Source organism: Parus major, chromosome 5 (genome assembly GCF_001522545.3).
Source record: "Parus major isolate Abel chromosome 5, Parus_major1.1, whole genome shotgun sequence".
In the NCBI taxonomy this organism is placed as follows: Eukaryota; Metazoa; Chordata; class Aves; order Passeriformes; family Paridae; genus Parus; species Parus major.
In genome coordinates this window covers 29686922-29706385 of record NC_031774.1, presented here as the reverse complement: position 1 = coordinate 29706385, position 19464 = coordinate 29686922, and the positions used below count along the sequence as shown (strand labels likewise).

Sequence of the window (19464 nt, the reverse complement as noted above, 5' to 3'; positions counted from 1 at the left end):
CACAGTATCACCACCACTCCACTGTTTGCTCAAAATCCACACTTTGAACACTCCATTCCTCCCTATATACTCTGTCATGAATTAAAGGAGTTTTTTTCAGAACACTATTGTCCATCTCCATAGCTTTAACAGAAAAATATTTCAGCTTAATTAAAGCATCTCCTTATTCTCTACCTCTTCTGAAGCTTCTTTTCTTTACTGTCTCTGATAGTTTATAAAGTCTCTTTACATGTTGATTACTCTCTTTTTCTTTCTCTGGATAAAAGGATTAATCTGCAGGTCTCCTCTGGGGTAATGAAAAGGTTAAAATCTTGCCCAGGCTTTGTAGATGGTTCTGTGATCTCTGCTGGAGCAGGAGCTGGAGCTGTCTGCGATGGAAGATTCTTCATGGCTGCTCTGGAGAGTGTGGTCCCTGTCTCAGTCCACCGCAGGTCAAGAGCTTTTTTTCCTCTCTTTACTCGGCAGTCTCTGGTGAATTCCGTCACGGCAAAAATTGCAGCTGAGCCAGGGACCGGCCTGGCCCGGCCAGAGCCCGGGGCAAGCCCCACAGGCCCCATCTCCCGGCTCCCGCTGGGCCCAGCCAAGCCCCCGCCCAGGCCGCATGGGCTGGGCAGGGAACGGGAGGCCAGCCAGAGCTCTGTTACCTTTCACAGCCAGGAAACAAAGAGACAAATTCCCAGGCTTAGGTCTTCAGGTGGTGTTCACAGGTTGATCTCACTTTTCAATGGTCAAAACTGCTGTCAATTCTTAGAAATGGCCAGTTGTTGGCTGGGAGAAAAACTCCCACCAGCCTCCAGCAGTTTTAACTTCTTTAGGTATTTCTCTTTGTTTTCTTAAATGCCAATTTATCCCTCTCCTCCAGCTCCATACCTTGTCTATGTGTTTCCCATGTGCCTTCCTGTAATCTTCCTTGAAAGTCCTGTAGTGTGTGTCTGTACATCTGGATTCTGGGAAAGCATCTGCTCCAAGCCATAGATACAATGACTAGGGGAATCATGGAATCACCTAGTCGTTTCATTTGGAAGGGATCTTAAAGATCATCTCATTCCAACCTCCCTGCCATGAACGCCTTCCACCAGGTCAGGCTGCTCAGAGCCTCATCCAGCCTGGCCTTGAACTCTTCCAGGAATGGAGCATCCACAGTTTCCCTGGGCAGCTGGTTACAGTGTCTCACTGTTCTCACAGTAAAGAATGTATTTCTGTTATCCAGTCTAAAACCTACTTTCAGTTTAAAGCCATCACTCCTTGGCCTATCACTACATGCCCTTGTAAAAATTCCCTCTCCCGCCCCCTTGTAGCCCTCTTTAGCTACTAGAAGGTGCTATAAGGTTTCCTTCTCAGAATCTCTTGTTGCCCAGGCTGAACACCCCAGCCATCCTAGCCTGTCTTCACAGGACAGGTGCTCCAGCCCTCTGATCAACTTGGTGAACTTCCTCTGGACTCATTCCAACAGGCTGATGTCCTTGCTATGCTGGAGACCCCAGGGCTGGATGCAGCACTCAGGTGGGAGGTCACCAGAGTGAAGCAGAGGGCCAAATTCCCCTCCATTGCCCTGCTGGCCATGCTGCTCTGGTGCAGCCCAGGATGCAGTTGGCTTCCTGGGCTGAGTGTGTACTGTGGTGTGACATGGCCATCACACAATATGGGTCTCAAGAAGTAGAAAGTACCTTATTTTTTTTCTTTTTTTTTCCCCTACCCTTTTTTATGATGTTTCTGAGGTGGCTTGTCAGCATTTGACAGGCTGTGTTGAACAGTGCAGAAAATACCTTAAGGATGAAGAGTTACCTGGTGTCTGGGGCTGTATGAGACATGAGCAGAAGGAAGAGAGGACACTGAGGCCCTGGGGTATGTGGGTTGGTCCTGGAGGATTATCTACCTATCAGCAGCTCTGTATGCATTTAGTTGTGCAGCAGTGCAAAGAGGGGTGGTGTTCCATGTGAAGTTTCTTAAATCCTGTCATTACTGAATGATGCAAGCCTGTGGTCACAGGTCCCTGTTACCACTGCAGTCACTGGAGTGGTTTGTGTAAGTTCAGTGTTTGTAGACAGAATATATCATTAGGAAAATGGAGTATAGTTTTTCATGTGATTCTTGTGGTTCTTAATCAAGCTGGCAGATAATATGTGAAATGTGTTGGTATCATGCATCAGCATACTTTGGCATATTTAAAAGTGCATCTAGCAGAGGCTGATTGTATCCTTGATCAGTGTACTCTGCAGCCAAGGATCCATTTAAGATATTAAAATGGGCCTATATAAGATGCTGTAAATTGATCCAAGTGTTGTTAACTAAGAAACTAAACACATTCTTTCCCTGAACTGATCAACATACAAGAAAACTAAGTTTAGAGATAAGAATTTATCTTTTTCGAGGTATTGAAAAAACTCAGACATCCTCTAAAGAAATCAGAAAAGCTGAAAGATGTTGGTGTAAAGACTGCCCTTTAGAGGAAAGATTCTCAACATCTGCTCTAAGTACAGCTGTTCTAACCTGTGATAGAACTGAAAATTTCAGAGAAGTCTAAAATGAGACATTACTTTTCAAAGGTACTTAGCTTTTAGTTGTTGCTGTTGTTGTTTTAACTATTCTCTTCTCTCTTGGATGTGCTTGCCTTCTATGCTTTTCTTTCCCATCCTGGAATTTTTTATGGTTTTATAGCGAAAAGAGGAACAACACAAACTTTTTACTTGGAAATACATGTTGGGAAAAAACCCCAAAACAACCCACATAAAACAAACTAATTTATCTCCAATAACAAGAGCCCAAAGAAAAGAATCCATCAAGTGTTTAGTAATTGTAGCTTCAAGGAGTTTAATATTTTTTATTAGGTACAAACAATTAGAAGTATTGCTAATGCTGAATCTCAGAAGAGCTGCATGTCGTCAATGGTTTGATGTTTTTCTCCTGAAGTTCACCTGATCACTGCAGTGATCACACTGACAGTGGGATGGAGTTGAAACTCAAGCTTGTTAAATATTAGATTAAAACCCAGTGCAGAATTTGTAGCCTAAGGTCGCACAAATATTGTAAAATTTAAATGATAAATCATTTGAGAGAGGCATAACCCACTAGACTAATGGATACGCATAAAAAAAATGCCTCATTTAATTGCTGTTAGAAAATGGGAGAAACCCTGGGGAGGTTTAGAAGTTCATAGCCTTCAGAGAAACTCTTAACACAGATTTTACAACATTAGCTAATGTGGTGCAGAATGCTTCAGGTCTTCAAGAACAATTTCTGTGTCGTTTAATCTATCCTTAAATCTGTTGAGAACGAGTCTGTGTGCTTTCCTTGTCCTCACTGTTCTTATAGAAGGATTATTTGTGAGGACTCACTTCTCTAACTTTTTGAAAATTTATGCTCTGTTTCTTATGATTTCCTCACAGTTATATTTCTTCTGCAATACTCTTATTTTCTCCCTCTGATATTAGTTTTGCTATTGTGTTTACATAAACACACCAGCAGCTACCATCTAATGTTTTTTTTTGCTAAGCTAATCAAGAAAGATCGTTTCACTTTCCCTGTGATCTTACTTTTCTTTATCATTACAACAACCCTCCTTTACATCTGCTTCACAGGTGACATTACTGGTTCTCTGTTTTCTAGAAAAAGAGAAATCATGGATTCACATGTCTAACTTGTATTTCTGGTTTATGATCATCCTGTTTTTCAGTAAGCCACCTGTACCTTTCCCTTCTGTTGTTCCAGTACCTTAGCTCCTTTTTTATAATAGTACTTCTTTGTCTGTGAGGATACCATTCTGGATTTATATGGTGACAGAAAATGGCATTTAGATTTCAAGTTCTTAGGAAATCAGCCTGCCTTATTTCTGCTACTCACAGACAACATATTTTCCTGGCAATTATAAGCATTTGCAGTTTGCATGGAGACTCGTAGTTCTTTTTATTCTGCAAATACGTCAGAGATTTGTGTGCAGATATGCAAATGGTATAAGTGCTGCTCTTAAAATTAATTTGCTGTCTTCTTTGATAGATCTGGAGAAGGTGCTACAAAATTTCTGTAATGTGCCATCTGTTTTATGTATGTTTTCTAGTTGACACGCACTCACTTGAAAAATGTGACAGCATCAGAGAAAAAAGGCAGCATTTTTTATCTCTGGTGTTACTGTCCATAGAACCCATAAAATACTTTAAAATCATTTTAATATTAAGAGAATCAATCTTCTGGTGCTTTCTTCTTCTTTTGCTTTCTGTAAAGTGTGCCTTATAGGATGTGCATAGGACAGGAATTCTGTGTTTGCAGTAGAACAGGCTTTTAAAGAGAAGTGTTTTGACGTCTGGGAAAAAATTCTGCTACCTTCCTATATTATAAACCCTAAGACCCTAAGCTTCCCTAGCAGAGTTTGTTATTTCTTGAAGTCAACAATATGTATAATAGGTAATGAAAGTACTTGCTGCCTTGTGTATGAGGTTGGGCCCATAAAAGCAAAATACTTCAATCGTGAAATGTTTGCATGCAGTACATGGAACAGAACCACCTGAATCTGGAACGAGACTTCTGAATAATGGTTGTTGCAAGCAAAACCAGACTGGAATACAACACTGTGATAGAGCAGTACTTTTCAGCAGATCCCAAGTGTAATAAATATTTTTGTATTTATTAACTTCTGAATGAATCTGTTATAAAACCTAAATACATAAATGAGCCTGTAAAAAGAGGAGTAAGTTAAAGTCTTGTCAAAAATACTATGAGCAGGTGAAGAGGTCCTAAGAAAAGAACTGAACTTAGGAGATATTATCGCTAAAAGACTAAAATGTAAAAAACTGCTATCTTACACTTCAGTGCATGCAGCTCAAGGTTGTAGTAGTCCATTCAAACTAATAGTGCATCAGTGACTGCCTTCATGAGCGCAGCATTTTTTTTAGTCAAGATGATTTTTATCAACAGGTAGTCACAACAAGTCTAAAAGCAGTTCTGAATTCTGGGAACCAAGAGGAAAATCTGGCACCTTTTTAAGGTAGTTTTCTGGAATAGCATATTTCGATATGGGGGAGGTAAACTTGTTAGTTTTCTTTACCAAACTATAGATATTTATTAATTTTTTGAGAGTGGTTATTATCAGCTGTAGATTTAGAAGTGATTTGATCTAAAGAGGGCTCTTCTTTTACTGGAAGTACTCTCTGTGGTGTTAGAGATTAAGTAACATTTTCAAAGAGCTACACAGTTTTCAAATTGTAGGACATTTAAAAAATAAAATTAAATAAAATTAAAACAAAGATACATTTTGCAGCAGATTCTGACCTGCCTCTACTTGAAAAAAAATACTTTGCCTTCAAAGTTAAATAACTTCTCATTTTGGAAATCAACAGGCTAATAGTCTATTTCTCTTCAGTATGGTCTCATTTCAAAATCCTGCTAAAGAAAGCAAAGGAAAAAAAATTACATGGACAAATTTAGAAGTTCACAAATGCCAAGTGGGAAGGCTTCACAACTGTTGTAAATTGGATGTTTGCACATTAGAGTGTGAATGCTGATTTTAACCTTTCCATCGGGAATTTTGTATGCTGTGTAGTTGACAGGTGAGAACTGTATTCCCTTATTAGCTTCCCACCTCTGTTATTTCCTGGGCACTAGACTAGGCAGGGGTCAGAAACAGAACATCAGTAATAGAAACCAGGAGCTGGAAGTAGGATGAATGTTGGGAAAATTGGAGCTATTGCTAAATCCTGTTTGTTTTGATACATGTAACAGCTCACTTGGAAGTTGAACTGTTCAGTGCGTGTTTAGGGATTTTGCCTTACTGTGATGCTTTTCAGACGATGTGTTTTGTTCAGTTGATGCCTGTGATACTTGTGCCAATATTTGGTGTATTAAGAGCTCTTCTGGCACCTTACAGACTGTCATTGTATGTGCAATACTCCATGGAGCAAATGTACTTTAGGGTGCTATTTTTGTTGCCATTTGCCACATCTGTAAGGAAGTACCTCTGGGGGCTGAACTGCAGACCAGAGGCTCAGCCACTTGATATATATGTAGAGAGGAACACCTGTATCTCTCTGTATCTCTCCAGAAACCATCCACTCAACAATGCTTAAAATACTAGCTTTTATAAAGTTTTGGAGTGTTAAAAAATGAAAATTTAATTTTGAAGCAAGACAGTAAAAATTGATAAATTCATCAAAATTGATAAATTTTGGCTGTATTTCATTTATAACATTTATTGTGTTCATACAGATGTCCTATGCAAAAGTGTCCCTTGGTTGTGCTTCAAAGAGAAGTTAGACATGGCTTAACTGTGTCTGTGGTATAATTTGTGGCTGTGGTGCAAAGTTTTCTTCCACGTGTTCTCCCCTCAAACCTTAAAGCACCATTGATCACCCTGATATTTCTGCCTTACCATCACAGTTTCACTTACCTGTTTAAAATAAATAGCTTGCATTTCAGTTAGGGTATGTGTTACTTTTTAAATATGTGCAGTGTTGATTTAAAGTTTTCTAAGCTGTGAGAAATAGACTACTTGCTCTGCTTGATTGCTTCCACCTTGCATTTATTGCTGAACATTTATTTTCTTTATTTATGGTGAGAGTTTGCAAGGATGTGATGGGGCATGGCCGTACTTGTATGCAGACCGAGTGCTTACTCCAGCCTATTCCAATGAATTATTTCCACTCACTGGAAACTCTCCTGTTGCTATCCATAGTAGTCATTTTATTAGTGGTTATTAAATCCAGGTTTGGAATTTTTTACATTTATCTGAAGCACCTGTGTTTTCTAAATCTGGCTAGAGCAGGATCCTAAGAAGAGACTTGCTTACCAATTTGCAGCTTTAAATTATTCTAACTCTCCTACAATCAAAGAAGAAAACCAGGGAGACCAAGTTTATACATTTTTCAAAGTGTGTTTGATGTTGAATTAGTCTTTTTAGCAAATGGCTTTATTGCCAAGGTCTGCTAAGTAGAGGGAAGGTTTGCAATTTTAAAATTCATTCATAAAAATATTGTTATATTGGATTTTTATGTTGAGACAAGTAAAAGAAAGGCTGTCTCTGGCAAATCTAGCATTCATTTTAAACATTTATTTGAAACACATTTTGTGTTTTAAACATCATGAATTACAGATAAATAATGGCCGGTTTTACTGGTTTTTAATTTAAAGATAATTTTATGTTGTCATTTTTCATTTCCCTATAAAAAAAACTTTTGAGATAATGACTAGTTTCTTCAATTACCACTGTGTTTGCTTTCCATGAGCAGATTGGAGGAGATACTAGAGAAATGCAGCATGTTTAGATTAAATATTTAATGCTTAAAAAACATTTGATTTGTCAATAGTGAAAAAACAGTGGCGAGCATAATTTTTATTCACAATATATTGTGTTAGCCTAGGAGATATGTTGATACATTGGTAGTGTTGGATTTATGACAAGACTGTAGGTAAAATGTTCTGTTTGCTGTTTTGTTGCCAAACTTGACAAGAAGCAAATATAAACTATCAAATATCAATGTAGGTGGGAATTTTTTCTCCCATAAAATCTAGCATGTAGTTGTTTGTGAGTCTGCTGATTTTGGAATTATTCCTTTAACTGAGGAGTTATGATATCCACTCAAGTGGGTTCAGTGTAATAGGTGGGGATGGAAATGAATAATTCGTGAAGGCTCAAGCTGCTCAGTCAGAGCTTCCCTGGCAAGGGGGAGAAGTGCTTGTGAACTTAGTACAGGAATCTTTCAGGTTGTTACGGAGGCAATGATTAAGTTGTCTTGGGAGGAACAAGTTTAGAGTCTGGGCTTAGTTAGCAGAGGTAGTTGTTGTTTAAAATGAAGATCTGAGACAAGTACCTCGAAGAGCCCTGGTGAAAGACTGAGGACGTTCAGCGATTGTGTGCAGCGAGCAGTTGTTAGGTGCTGTATCCAGAGACAGTGGGGCAGAGAAGCTTAGGGTATCAATTGGTTATTCCAGCATTGAGGTGAATGTTTCAACACTTGACCTCTCTTACAGTCATTAGCTGTCAGGCTTTATCTGAGGGCCAGGGCTAGTACCTGTTCCATCAGCTGTGCCTGCCTCTTCTTCTGGGATGCTTTCTCCCAATACTTGTCCTTCCCTGCAGACTTAACAGGTTTCACGCCTGTGAGAGGCATTGCCAACGAGAGGTACTAGTAGAAACATTTTGCAGTTTTGTAGTATGTTAGGTAGGTCTGTCACTGTATGTGTTGTAATCTGTGAAAACAATATATTTTGGGAATGATTTGCATTTTCTTGATGCTGGTGATGCACATGAATACTTAGAGATGTAAATTAAAGGGAGTATTTTGCATTTAGAGAGAAAGAAGTAGGAACACTTGCTTTTGCAGATGATTTTAAACACATACGTGTTCACCAAATGTGAAGCCACGTTCTGTGTTGAAAGATGAGCAATAATGCATTTCTTCATAAACTTTGTCTCACAGATAACCTTGCCCTTTAGGGGAAATTGATCCTTACACTGATTTTTCCATATCACAACCTTTGTTTTCTTCCCAAAGTTTGCTGTAGTCAGAAATAAATAATTCCTTTAAACTGAGACTGTGTTGAACTAGAAGTATTTGTACCACTTTTCTTTTTCCACCTCTCAAATTGACTGTGGTGTTATTAAAGAGAAATGAGATGGCTTTTAGGATTGGAGTACATGTGCTGAGAGACTTAGCCAAGAGAACAAATTTGGAGCTTGAGATTTAGGTCTCCTGTTTTTTTTTTTTATCTTTTAATTAGTGAAGAAAATTAAAGCACACTAATACTCTTCTAAACTTCTGTGACATTTACTGTAATTTCAGTTATTACAGTAACTACCTGCTTTACATGCACTTTATAAGTTATTTATAAGTTGCTTGAATAAATTTTTGCTCTTAATTACTTGTTTTGGTTATTGCTCATTAAACATTTTTGCTATCCCATGAATAACTATGAACTTAAATACATAGGAGCTCTCACTGTTTCTGATTAAGTAAAGTATATGGATCAGTGCATGATTAAAGACTCTGCTGTTAAGTGTATGGATAAGTGTTTGCATCCGCTGTTCGTGTTTGAGACTTCCCATGCCTCCAGGTGGACAAGTAGCGAGAACACCACCTGGAATTTGTGCAGTTTATTTCTGCATAACCTGTGATACAATGTTTTTCACTTTCCATTGAGATGATGTATCTTTGAATTAGGTAGAACCTCAGTGAAAATCAGACTTTATATATGAATGTTCAAATTCCACCCAACGCCAAAAAGCATTTTTCTTTAATCAAAAAAGCTGTGTTCCGTTCTTAAATTTCCTCTTTTATTTCCTATTTTATTTTGTTTGTTTGTTTTATTTTGTTTTGTTTTAATTTTATTTCTATTTTTTTTAGTGAGTGACAGTTGCTTCAGGAACCTTGCCGAGGATCGTAGTGGGATAAACCTTAAAGATCTGGTCCAAGACCCTTCTTTGTGAGTATCTGGCTCTTATTGCTAAGCAAAGAAAAGCTTCTTCCTGAAATCCTTGTGAGTAGTTTTGTAATTATATAAAGAAGTAGTATGATGAAGTAGATATAATGCTTTAGTGGCTTATGCTTGCCAAGTTGTTAGTCTTTAATACAAGCAGGTATTACTAAAACCACCTTGTTTTTAATGTAATTCTGTTCATGAAGTAGCATCCAGAGAGCACATCAGTAAAGAGTCATCAGAGGTAACAGATTGTGCATGCTGGTATTTCTATAGAGGACTTCTGTGCACATTGTTGCCCCTCCTTTTTTAAGGAGGAAGTGCAAATAAGTTAGAATATTACTGGATAATTATTGTCAGTTACCTTAACATCTAGAATCTGTTTTCTTTCTGTCTGATTTCATGCAGCTGATATTTGTTTCTTCCTCTGCTACCTGTTTCAATTTAAGAGTATCTGCACATGGTCTAAATTTTTGCTTCATCACAAGACAACTGGTCTTTATCTCAGTATTGCATCTTTCTCTAAAATAAAATTCAATCTCATGACCTCTGAGCCAGACTTGAAATTTTTATCAGACCTTCTTTGTCGTTCAGTTTTTTGCTAGTGTTTTTTTGGGTTTTTTTTTTGTCCCTGGGTTTTTTTTTCTCATCTGTTAACTTTAGTACTAGCTGAAAATGTTCTTGCTAGCTTGTGAGTGTACCACTTGTTATGAGGGAAGGGAAAAGGAGAAAAAAATTCTCATCTTTTTAACATGAATGACAGTGCATTCCACAGTGAGCTCTAACGTGATGGTCCTTGATACTGAAAGAGCAAATTTTTCAGTATTGATTGAGAAGGAGTGAAAAACAAGGTGTATTTGGCATCTTATTTCAGTTATAGGGATTTATAGTAATTGAGTAGATGCAGAATTTATTTTGTCATGTTGGTACAGGTAACTGACATATATGCACATATACATGCATTCTTGGGCAATTTTGACATAGTCTATGTAATTGATGATTTATACATGTGAAATTATAGAGGTACAAGGGGCAAGTATAATTGTTGCTTGATATGTACAGTGTGAATGCAGTAGATAAACTTTTAATAATTACTGTTTAAGTGTTGAAGTCAAGGCTGTTTTATAGGCCTTAATCTTCAAAATTTTTCTGTTGATTTATATTTTTTTGAGTATTTTTGGTTGGTTGGTTGGCTTTGTTGATTCTTTTTTGTTTGTTTGCTTTAGAATTGTATATGGGTTTTGGAGCTGCAGGTAGGCTTACATGCTACACATAGTTTTGGGCTTGCACCTCAAGAGTTTCCTTTCAGAGGGTTGAATTGCCTTTGAGGTAGAGTGAAAATTTTCTGTATTTTTTTACCCGAAGTAATGGAATATTTTAATTTTCTTCTTTAACTGTAACACACATGAAGAATATTGTAATAAATTGTTGTAACCTTCAAAGGAAGTTAAACGGATTTCTGTTTCTTATAGCATAAGAAACATAAGTGACTGCAACATAGCCATTTTTGTCATTTTGAAAGACTGAGTAAAGTCTCGATACATGTTAGGTTTCAAGGACTGCTTATGACACTTTGCTGTGTGACAGATTCCAGTGCAAGAGAAGTGTCCTTCCTGCCGAATGATACGAATGTATAGACTTGGGTCTGTCTTTCCAAATCTACATTCTTGCTGTTTTGTGACTGACCACCTATTAAGAGTTCTTGAAAAATATGTAACAGTGTGAGTGAATCTCCAAAATGAAGAAACCATCTAAGGCAGTATTGTTCAACCCAGCCTTTTGTAGGTGACTCCTAAGGTTCCATGGGATCTGAATCCCTTTTTATGCAAAGGACAGCATGAGAGTGCCAGACAAAGAGATGTTTTAATCTTTTTTTGAAATAAAGAATAAAGTTTAATTAAAGTCTTATGCCTATTTGGCTATGATTGATGCCTGTAATAATACCTGGAATCGTAAAATAGCATTTGATTAATCCTCTTACCAGTTTAATATTTACACTTTAGAATTTCTTTAGTGCTCATTTGTGCTGACTGTAGATGCATTGCCTCTTTTTCTTTTTAATCTCAGATGCAAACATTAGGTTTACATAAAAAATTCTCATGCTTTCTCTGCAAATGCCTCTGTCCCTCTTTGTTTGCTACTCTTGGCTCTGCAACAGACAACTTCTCTTTTGTTATTGCAGAAGGCCTTTTTTTTGGACAGCTGTAAGTGTGTCTTTACACTGAAATAAAACTATAAAATAGACAGCATTGTCAGTTTTTATCATTAATGTTTGGTTTATATCAAGTGTGCCTAATTGTCAGAGTAGTCTTTTTTCCCCCAGTTGATTTCCTAGCTGGAGCAGGACTGTAAAATTAAACTTTCAGTTCTCTCAGCAATGCTAATAAAAGCTCTGCTGCTCAAATCAGTTGTTTGATCACCTATACTTGCATGTGATTAACTCACAATTTACTGTGTGTCAATAAAAATGAAAATTCTGCTAAAGGAAAAAAACCCCAAAACACCAAGCATATCAGATAAACCTGATACCAGAAGCAAGGAGTTATAGATTATGGGAGAAGGAAGCATGCAACAACTTTAAATTTCATGTAGTGGCTAATTAGAGAAGAATTTAATTTCTGCAAAAAGTTGGTCATAGTTCAACTATAAAGGTGGTTTGAGAGTTAAGTGCTGTTTTTTATTCATTGCAGATAATCACAGAATAGTTTGGCTCGGAAAGGTCCTTTAAAGGTCACCTCCTGCAATGAGCAGGGATGTCTTCAACTAGATGGGGTTTCCTGGAGTTCAAGGATGTCTGCTATATACAGTGCCCTGTTTTGGACACAAAACTTAGAGGTCCCGAGGTGTGTAGATGAAAATAAAGAGGAGAAGACAAAAAATGCAATGCATGGCAGGTTAATTATTTGAGGAAACAGCAGTAAGAGAGGAAGTATGAGTGTTCTACATTATATAAAAGATTATTAAAGGGTTTGTTCTGTTTGCCTGATGAGCAAGAATTAGTTCAATTTATAGTAGACAGCATTGAGTGGATAGTTTGAAAAAATTCTAAATGTCATTTGGTAAAGAAACTGGAGTCTATATCTAAGAATGTCAGTGAGAGTTCTGCAGATTATAGTCTTCTACATATTTGATCCTGTCTAAATGTAGAGAGCTGGAACAGCAAAGCTTTTTTTTTGTTATTTCCTCCCTTTTTTCTTTTTTCTTTTCTTCTATGAAAATGTATGCATTTTGGCATGTCTTCTGTGTAATTAATATGACCAAAAACCAGATGGAACTTATTTTGATTCCTATAAAGGTAACTTAATGTGGCCGTGAATTTTCAAATCCCATTATTTGGTTTAGATTATGCCCTGCCTACTATTCCAATAACTCATAAAAGATACTTAAAATGTTTCATTCTACAGAGATGACTCTCCATGAGAAGACTATAGGTATTTTTCCATTCATTGTCTTAAACAATGAATAGGCAGAGCAGAGCTGAAGAGAGCAGGTGCAATTGGAGGAGCTAGGATGCTGATACTTAAATGGTGGTTCAGATTTTATTCAGCTGAAGTAAAAGGCAGTGAAACAGCTTAAGATGCTAGCAAATTTCTGCTTTTGTGGGGAGACCTTTGAGGCTCTCTAGCAAGGGAAAAGGCTGGTGCTCCAGGAAAGTTAAACATATTGATCATTTCATTTGACCCCTTGCTCATAAGCAGACTGAATGGTCTGCACTCCTCTGTCTTCCTGTCCTTTTCCTCCCTCAATAGCCAGTCTGTGCTCAGGAGAGAAATGGGTTAGATACAATTCAATATGTATATGTCTTCACCTGAAACTTCTCCTCAGATTTTTGCTACTTTTTTTCTTTTCTCACTAGAAGTTACTTAAATACACCTGAAGACTGAACCATGAGATCATTAGAATGTTAGGTATACATCCACCTACTTCAAGCAGCAGTTCTACGTATAGACATTCCCAAATTTTAGTTCACAGCATCACTTTATAAGATGTTCCTTTCAGATCTAGCCTATATATAGACTTCATAAAATACTTGTCTAAACAGAAAAGAGGATGCTTTTAATCTTTCTGTGCAATTCGGTAGCTGCAGATAATCACTAATGCATTTGTTTTGGAAACATCTTCAGAGCTGCTTTGAGATGAACAATATCCAAGAGATTCTGAATAACTTCTTTCTAGGCAAAATCACATCAAATCTAAACCGTGTTTCATGTCTCCTTCACACTGATTATGAGAGCAGATAAATCTAAAATGTAAGAACAGGTAACTTTTGACAGGAAATTAGAACTTGTTTTAATAAGTATATACTACAGAGAGGAAAACATTGTGGGAAGAAAATGTTATTTACTGTCCATGTAATTGCATTAGAAAGACGACTAAAACTGTAATAGGCCTATGTTAGAAACTTGTGGATTAAGTCTGAGTTCCATTTGTCCATGACAGGAGATGGAAATCTCACAGAAGTCATCTTTATCCCTTATTACAGCCTTAGAAGGAGGAACTAGGTAATTCTTCTGGGAAGTATTTGTGAGATCCTTAGAATTTGTAATAATAAAGACTGAAGGTGATAATGGAATTATTGAGGAGCTCTATTTTTTAAAAAATCTTACTCAGTACCTAAGATACACTATAGGATGAAACAAATACCTGGATGGATGAGAGAGCAGCAGTGGATATTTTCTGCTTTGAGTTCAGCAAAGCTTTTGGCACTGCCTCTCACAGCATCCTCATAGGCAAACTCAGGAAGTGTGGGCTGGATGAGTGGATATTGAGATGGATTGAGAACTAGCTGAACAGCGGGTCCCAAGAGGGTTACAGTCAGTGACACAGGGTTTAAGTGAAGGCCGTCACTGGTGGTGTCTTCTAAAGGTTCAGTGCTGGGCCCAGAATTCTTTATCTTAATTCATTGATGACTTGGATGAAGGGGAGATGCCTCCTCAGCAAGTTTACTGGGGACACAAAGTTGGGAGAAGTGACTGACACCCCAGAGGGCTGTGCAGCCCTGCAGAAGGACCTCAGCAGGCTGGAGAGATGAGTAGAGAAGAACTGTCTGAAATCAACAGCATCAAGTGCAGGGTCCTGCCCCTGGCAGGAATAACCCCAGGCACCAGCACAGGCTGGGGCTGAGCTGCTGGGAAGCAGCTGTGTGGAGAAGGACCTGGGGGTGCTGGTGGACACCAAACTGTCCCTGAGCCAGCAGTGTCCTGGTGGCCAAGAAGGCCAATGGGATCCTGGGCTGCCTTAGAAAGAGCATTGGCAGCAGGTCAAGGGAGGGGATCCTGCCCCGTGAGGCCTGACCTGGAGTGCTGTGTCCTGCTTTGGATGCAATCCCATGCAATGTGCTCTTAAGATGACCCACTGTTGTCCCTTCCAGCCTTACCTGTTCTGTGATTGAGGACTTGATTAATGAACTGTTAAGTCTGTGGATATAAAACTTCAGTTTCCATCTTCACATGGAGGAACCTGTAGTTTTTGAGGAAAACTGGAAGTATTGTAGTTTATGCTTTCTGAGTTTTGTTCATCATTTAAGAACCAGTGGCATATTTTGTCTTGCTGAAAATTACAAATTCAGTGTTGTGAGGATACCAGTTCACACCCTCTCCCCTTTGTGCAGTCTTTCTAGTTTTTCAATGCCTGTTACAATATTTGAATATCATGCCTGCTTCTTTTGTTTAATTGCTGGTATCAGTAAGGCTGTACAGAGAGGAAACACTTACTTTGTATTCTGTCCACAGTTATCTTGTTGTGCAACAACCTTCAAGTGAGAGTTCATGCTCGGTTGTTTGTCCATTATTTGACTATATAGCATGTTTTCTCTAATAGGCTTACAAAAAAACTTCTCTGCTTCTCTTGCCTCCTGATCTCATCTATCCAGCATCAAGTGATTTTATCAGGTTATCTTTATTAGGACAACTGGAGAGCTATCTGTGGTATCCCAGACTACACTATTATGCAGAGGAGCAATGCTGAGCATTACAGAAGTGCTGCCTATTTTAAGCATTGAATCTAGTGAAAAAGTTGTACTTGACAAACTTCCAAAGATCTGAGACCTGCCTAAAGGAATTCATAAGGATGAGTCTAATCTAATAGTTACTTCTTGAAGTTGATATACATAAAATTGGCTTAATGCTATCCTTATGGTTTCTGGTTGATCTGAGAGATTGAGACAATCCCCAATCCTTTATCTGCTTCAACTGCAAGCAGAGTCTTCATGTGCCTTAAAAAATTGTGTTTGTCCTTCCTTCAAGATAATAAAAACACATATAAGACCTTAAGTGTCCAGGGTTTCTTCTTCAGCCAGTCTCTTCCCTTGGCTTCTCCATAGTCCAGCCAGCCTTCATCAAATATATCACAGAGGATGTTCTATTGTTCATTTGCCAAATATTTTTCACCTCCAGTCATATGAACAAGTCTCTACATGTTTTCCCTGTTACTTGAACTTCAGGAAAAAAATTTCTCAACCTACGAGATTCCTTGGCAATTTCTAGCAAAAATGGCTAATATTGCATGTGTCCTTTGGCTGTTTAAGCTTAATGACTCATAAACCTATAGGAACAACTTCATCTGTCTTAAGCAAACCCATAGCAGCAGACTGCACAAAGCAGAACATAAGAAAATGTCTTTTTAAAGCACTTAGTAACTCTCAACTCTAATAATTTTTACATCTTGGCCCAAAGCAGTCTCCTGTAACCTTTTTAAAGTTCCGTGTCAGCTTTATCTACCAATAGTAGTTGCATTCAGAGCAAACATGTCTTCTCTTATCACATAGTTGCCAAATTCTTAGAAGGAAATTTCTTCTTTTTGCTCTTGCAACACCCTGTGGTAGTCTGCAATTAAGGAATTTAGAGCTAATCAAGTAACTGCATAAGTTGTTCTAGAGCTAGAGGCTGTGCAGCCCCACTGCTGTGTCTGGGCTGATAAGTATTGTTGAGGGGAGAGGGTTGGTTGTTTGCATGTCAGCTGCAATCTCAGGTGTTCCATCTCTCTTTTCAGTTCTACTACTAGTTTCAGAATTAAGTCTTGTACTTCTCTGGTGATGTAGGGATGCACTGCTTCAGGCTTGTTAGCCAGGAACCTCTATTTAAACAAGTTTAGGGACTTTCTCTACGTATAGGATCTGTAACATGGATATATGATGTTTCCCTATCTAAACAAGTTTAGAGATTTTCTCTACTTAGAAGATCTGTAAGGATATGTCATGTTTGTTGAAGTAAGACGCTTCATCATTGGTTATAGAGATTTAGTAGATCCTTCATTTTCAGACTTAAAGTTTGTTGTTGTTATTATTAAGTGTACCTAAACTTTCATTAAGGAAACGAAATGAAAATGTTAGAAATTTTTAAGGCTTCAAAAGAAAAGCTGTGCCCTTCGTGCTCTGTTTCATTATGTTTGCTCTCTGGAGTCTGAATAGAAATACATATGACACAGGTTCAGAAATCTGTATCAAGTGTTAGACTATCGAGTATCACAGTTGATTAAAAGTTATTTCTGTGTTTGTTTTAAACCTTCATTTTAAAATTGCCCACTGTGCTTCTGACTTCAAATTCATGCCAATTTTTTATTTTTCCAAGTCCAGTTTTTAAATCCCGTTTTCTTCATAACTTCTATTCTCCAATAGTACAAGAAAGAGCCTTAATACTTATCAGCAGTCAGATGTTTTGCCAGTTTCTGGGAAGCCAGGCCTCAGCAGGCACAAGAATTGCCTGAGAAGACAAATAGTGCAATGTCTAATGTTACCCCTCTTCCTCCTCCTTTCCTGGAGCATTTACTGCTGAGCACAATGCTAAGGTATGGAGCATCCCGTTGGTCAGCTGTGCTGGCTGTGCTCCCTTCCAGCTCTTCCCTATCCCCATCCTGACTTGCAGAGCAGGGAAAGAAAAGGTTTCGATGTTTTACAAGCACTGTTCAACCATAGTGAAAACATTGGTGTGTTATCAGCACTTTTCAGTCACAAATCCAAAACACAGCAACTCTGGTGCAACCACCTCCTCTGAAGAAAGTCAATTCCATCCCAATCAGACTTAGTTGACATACGAATAATACTGTAATTGTAATGCTTTTTGTAATTAAAAAAAAATGTAAATAATTTTTGAAATTACTTCTTTCCTTTTGCATTTGGAAGGAATATAGACAAGCTTCCTGTGTGTCTGGGTATATTCAGGACCAGACCAGAATGATTTTTACAGAAGAAGTAGGAAAATTGAGTATGTACCAAGTACTGTCACAGTCTCAGAATTAAGTACCAGAAGACTTCCCTCTGTAATAATTTGCACTAATAATTAATAATAGATTGGAGTAGAATGTAAAATGTTCATTTGATTGAATGTGATTTTACAGCCAGTCATTTACTTTGGAATTTAATGGCATAGCAGCCCAGCTTCCTGGTCAATATTCTATTTTTTAAAACCACAGTCCAAATAATTTTTAAAAGCTTAATGTATAATAGGGATTTCCTTGAGGGATTATGCTGTACACCTCTCTGGCTTTGCATTTTGTCTTCTCATCCAGCCCAAATCCACCACAGCTTCTAGTTGTATTCTCCAGACTTCTAGTGGGGAACTAAACCTGCCTTGATCTTTTAACTTCAGGCTTCTTTTGAGGGGGTCTTTTCATGGCATTTGCTGTTTTCATCTAAGGATCTATGAGTCTCAAAACTCAAAACAGCTTCTTCTAGCCTATTTTGCCACCTCCAGGCTTCATCGAAGTCTCAGATAACTTGACTTTTCACCTGACTTCATTCTTTCAAACTTTAGTCTTTGTTTCTGCTTATATTCTATTCTTTTTTGGGTATTTAAAGGGGGTTGTCTTCTCATGGTGTCTACACTACGAAAAATATTTTTTTGGTGTATCTGCAGGTAAGAAATGGTTCAGTGCTGATCTTAACTGCATTTGTTAATCTGTAGTGCATAAAGTGTGTTTCTGTTTTCTCAGAAAAGAAAAAAAAACTTACTAAAAAACAGAAGACCTATTTATATGGCTATAAACCTCGAATATGCTTAAATCTTGACTACTTTATTAACTTCTAGTGGGGGTATGGTATGGATGATAAGATCAAGCAGAGATTTGGAACAGCTTCCACATAAAGAAATTAAATGGACTAGAATTTTACACTTTAATGAAGAAATAACATATGGTGGAGGTATACAGAATGAATAGCATTAAGAAAAAAGTCAGAGGCAATTATTCACTGTTTTTCACAGATCAGAAATTGTGACAGGAAAAAAATCGAGCAGCAGGTTTAAAATTAATAAAAGTACATACTTGTTCAAGTGTAGCAGAACTGGATGTTTCATAATTGATGTAACATCATATGAGAGCCTGGAGTATAAATGATAGCTACAAATAAAGGAATTAGGCTGATAGATCTACTGTGGCTGTTAGAGCCAATGAACTGCATGCAGCATCTAGGTCAGGAAGGCTCCTGAACCGAAGGCAGCAAGAGGTAATAAGTGTGTACCAGGAAACAAATCATGTTCTGTGTCATGTGTTTATTCCCTAAGCATTTGTTTCTCAGCACCTTAAACATCATACTGAGTTGTGTGCACATTTAGGCTGAGCTGTTATGGCAATTTTTGTATACTTCTTCCAGGAGTAGTACTTTCATAAAGAATGGAGCACCCAGAAACTTGCATTTTTTTCCATTTCATGAGCAAACTCCTCTTGTCCTTCAAAGTAAGGGCTTCCCTGATGTGGCTAAACTTAAATTTGGAACTCCCACTAATGGAGGAACAGAACCATCTTAACAAATGGCTTTTGGTGGTTGTCTACACGATAGAAAATCTCACTGCTCTGATCTCACTATTAAAAATTACTTAATTTTCTGAACTGCTCTGAAAAGCGATTGTGAGCTGACCCTGGATGTGATTCTCTTTGTAGGAGAGGCTACATTTTGTCTAAGCTGTAAGTATTTGAAGGAATGCCTTATTTAGAGAAGGCCTCTGTGAAATTTGTGTGCCTATTTGCAGTATAGATTAGGTTAGCCAGGGTGATTGCATAATCTGCTACTGAAATATTAAAATAGGATAGAGATGTAAAGGAAGCCATTGCTGCACATCTTAGGAATGG

The 19464-nt window shown here is 37.8% G+C and overlaps 1 protein-coding gene across 27 annotated transcripts in view; it reads left to right on the top strand.

The window, feature by feature from the left end:
• The window catches only part of GPHN (gephyrin), a 264585-nt gene that overhangs the window by 68550 nt on the left and 176571 nt on the right, over window positions 1-19464 (top strand). For all 27 annotated transcript variants that reach the window (XM_033515109.1, XM_015630244.2, XM_033515125.1 and 24 more), the window contains exon 2: window positions 9330-9408. In XM_033515109.1, the coding sequence (XP_033371000.1) occupies window positions 9330-9408 (79 nt within the window). The remainder of the gene's footprint in view (window positions 1-9329; window positions 9409-19464) is intronic.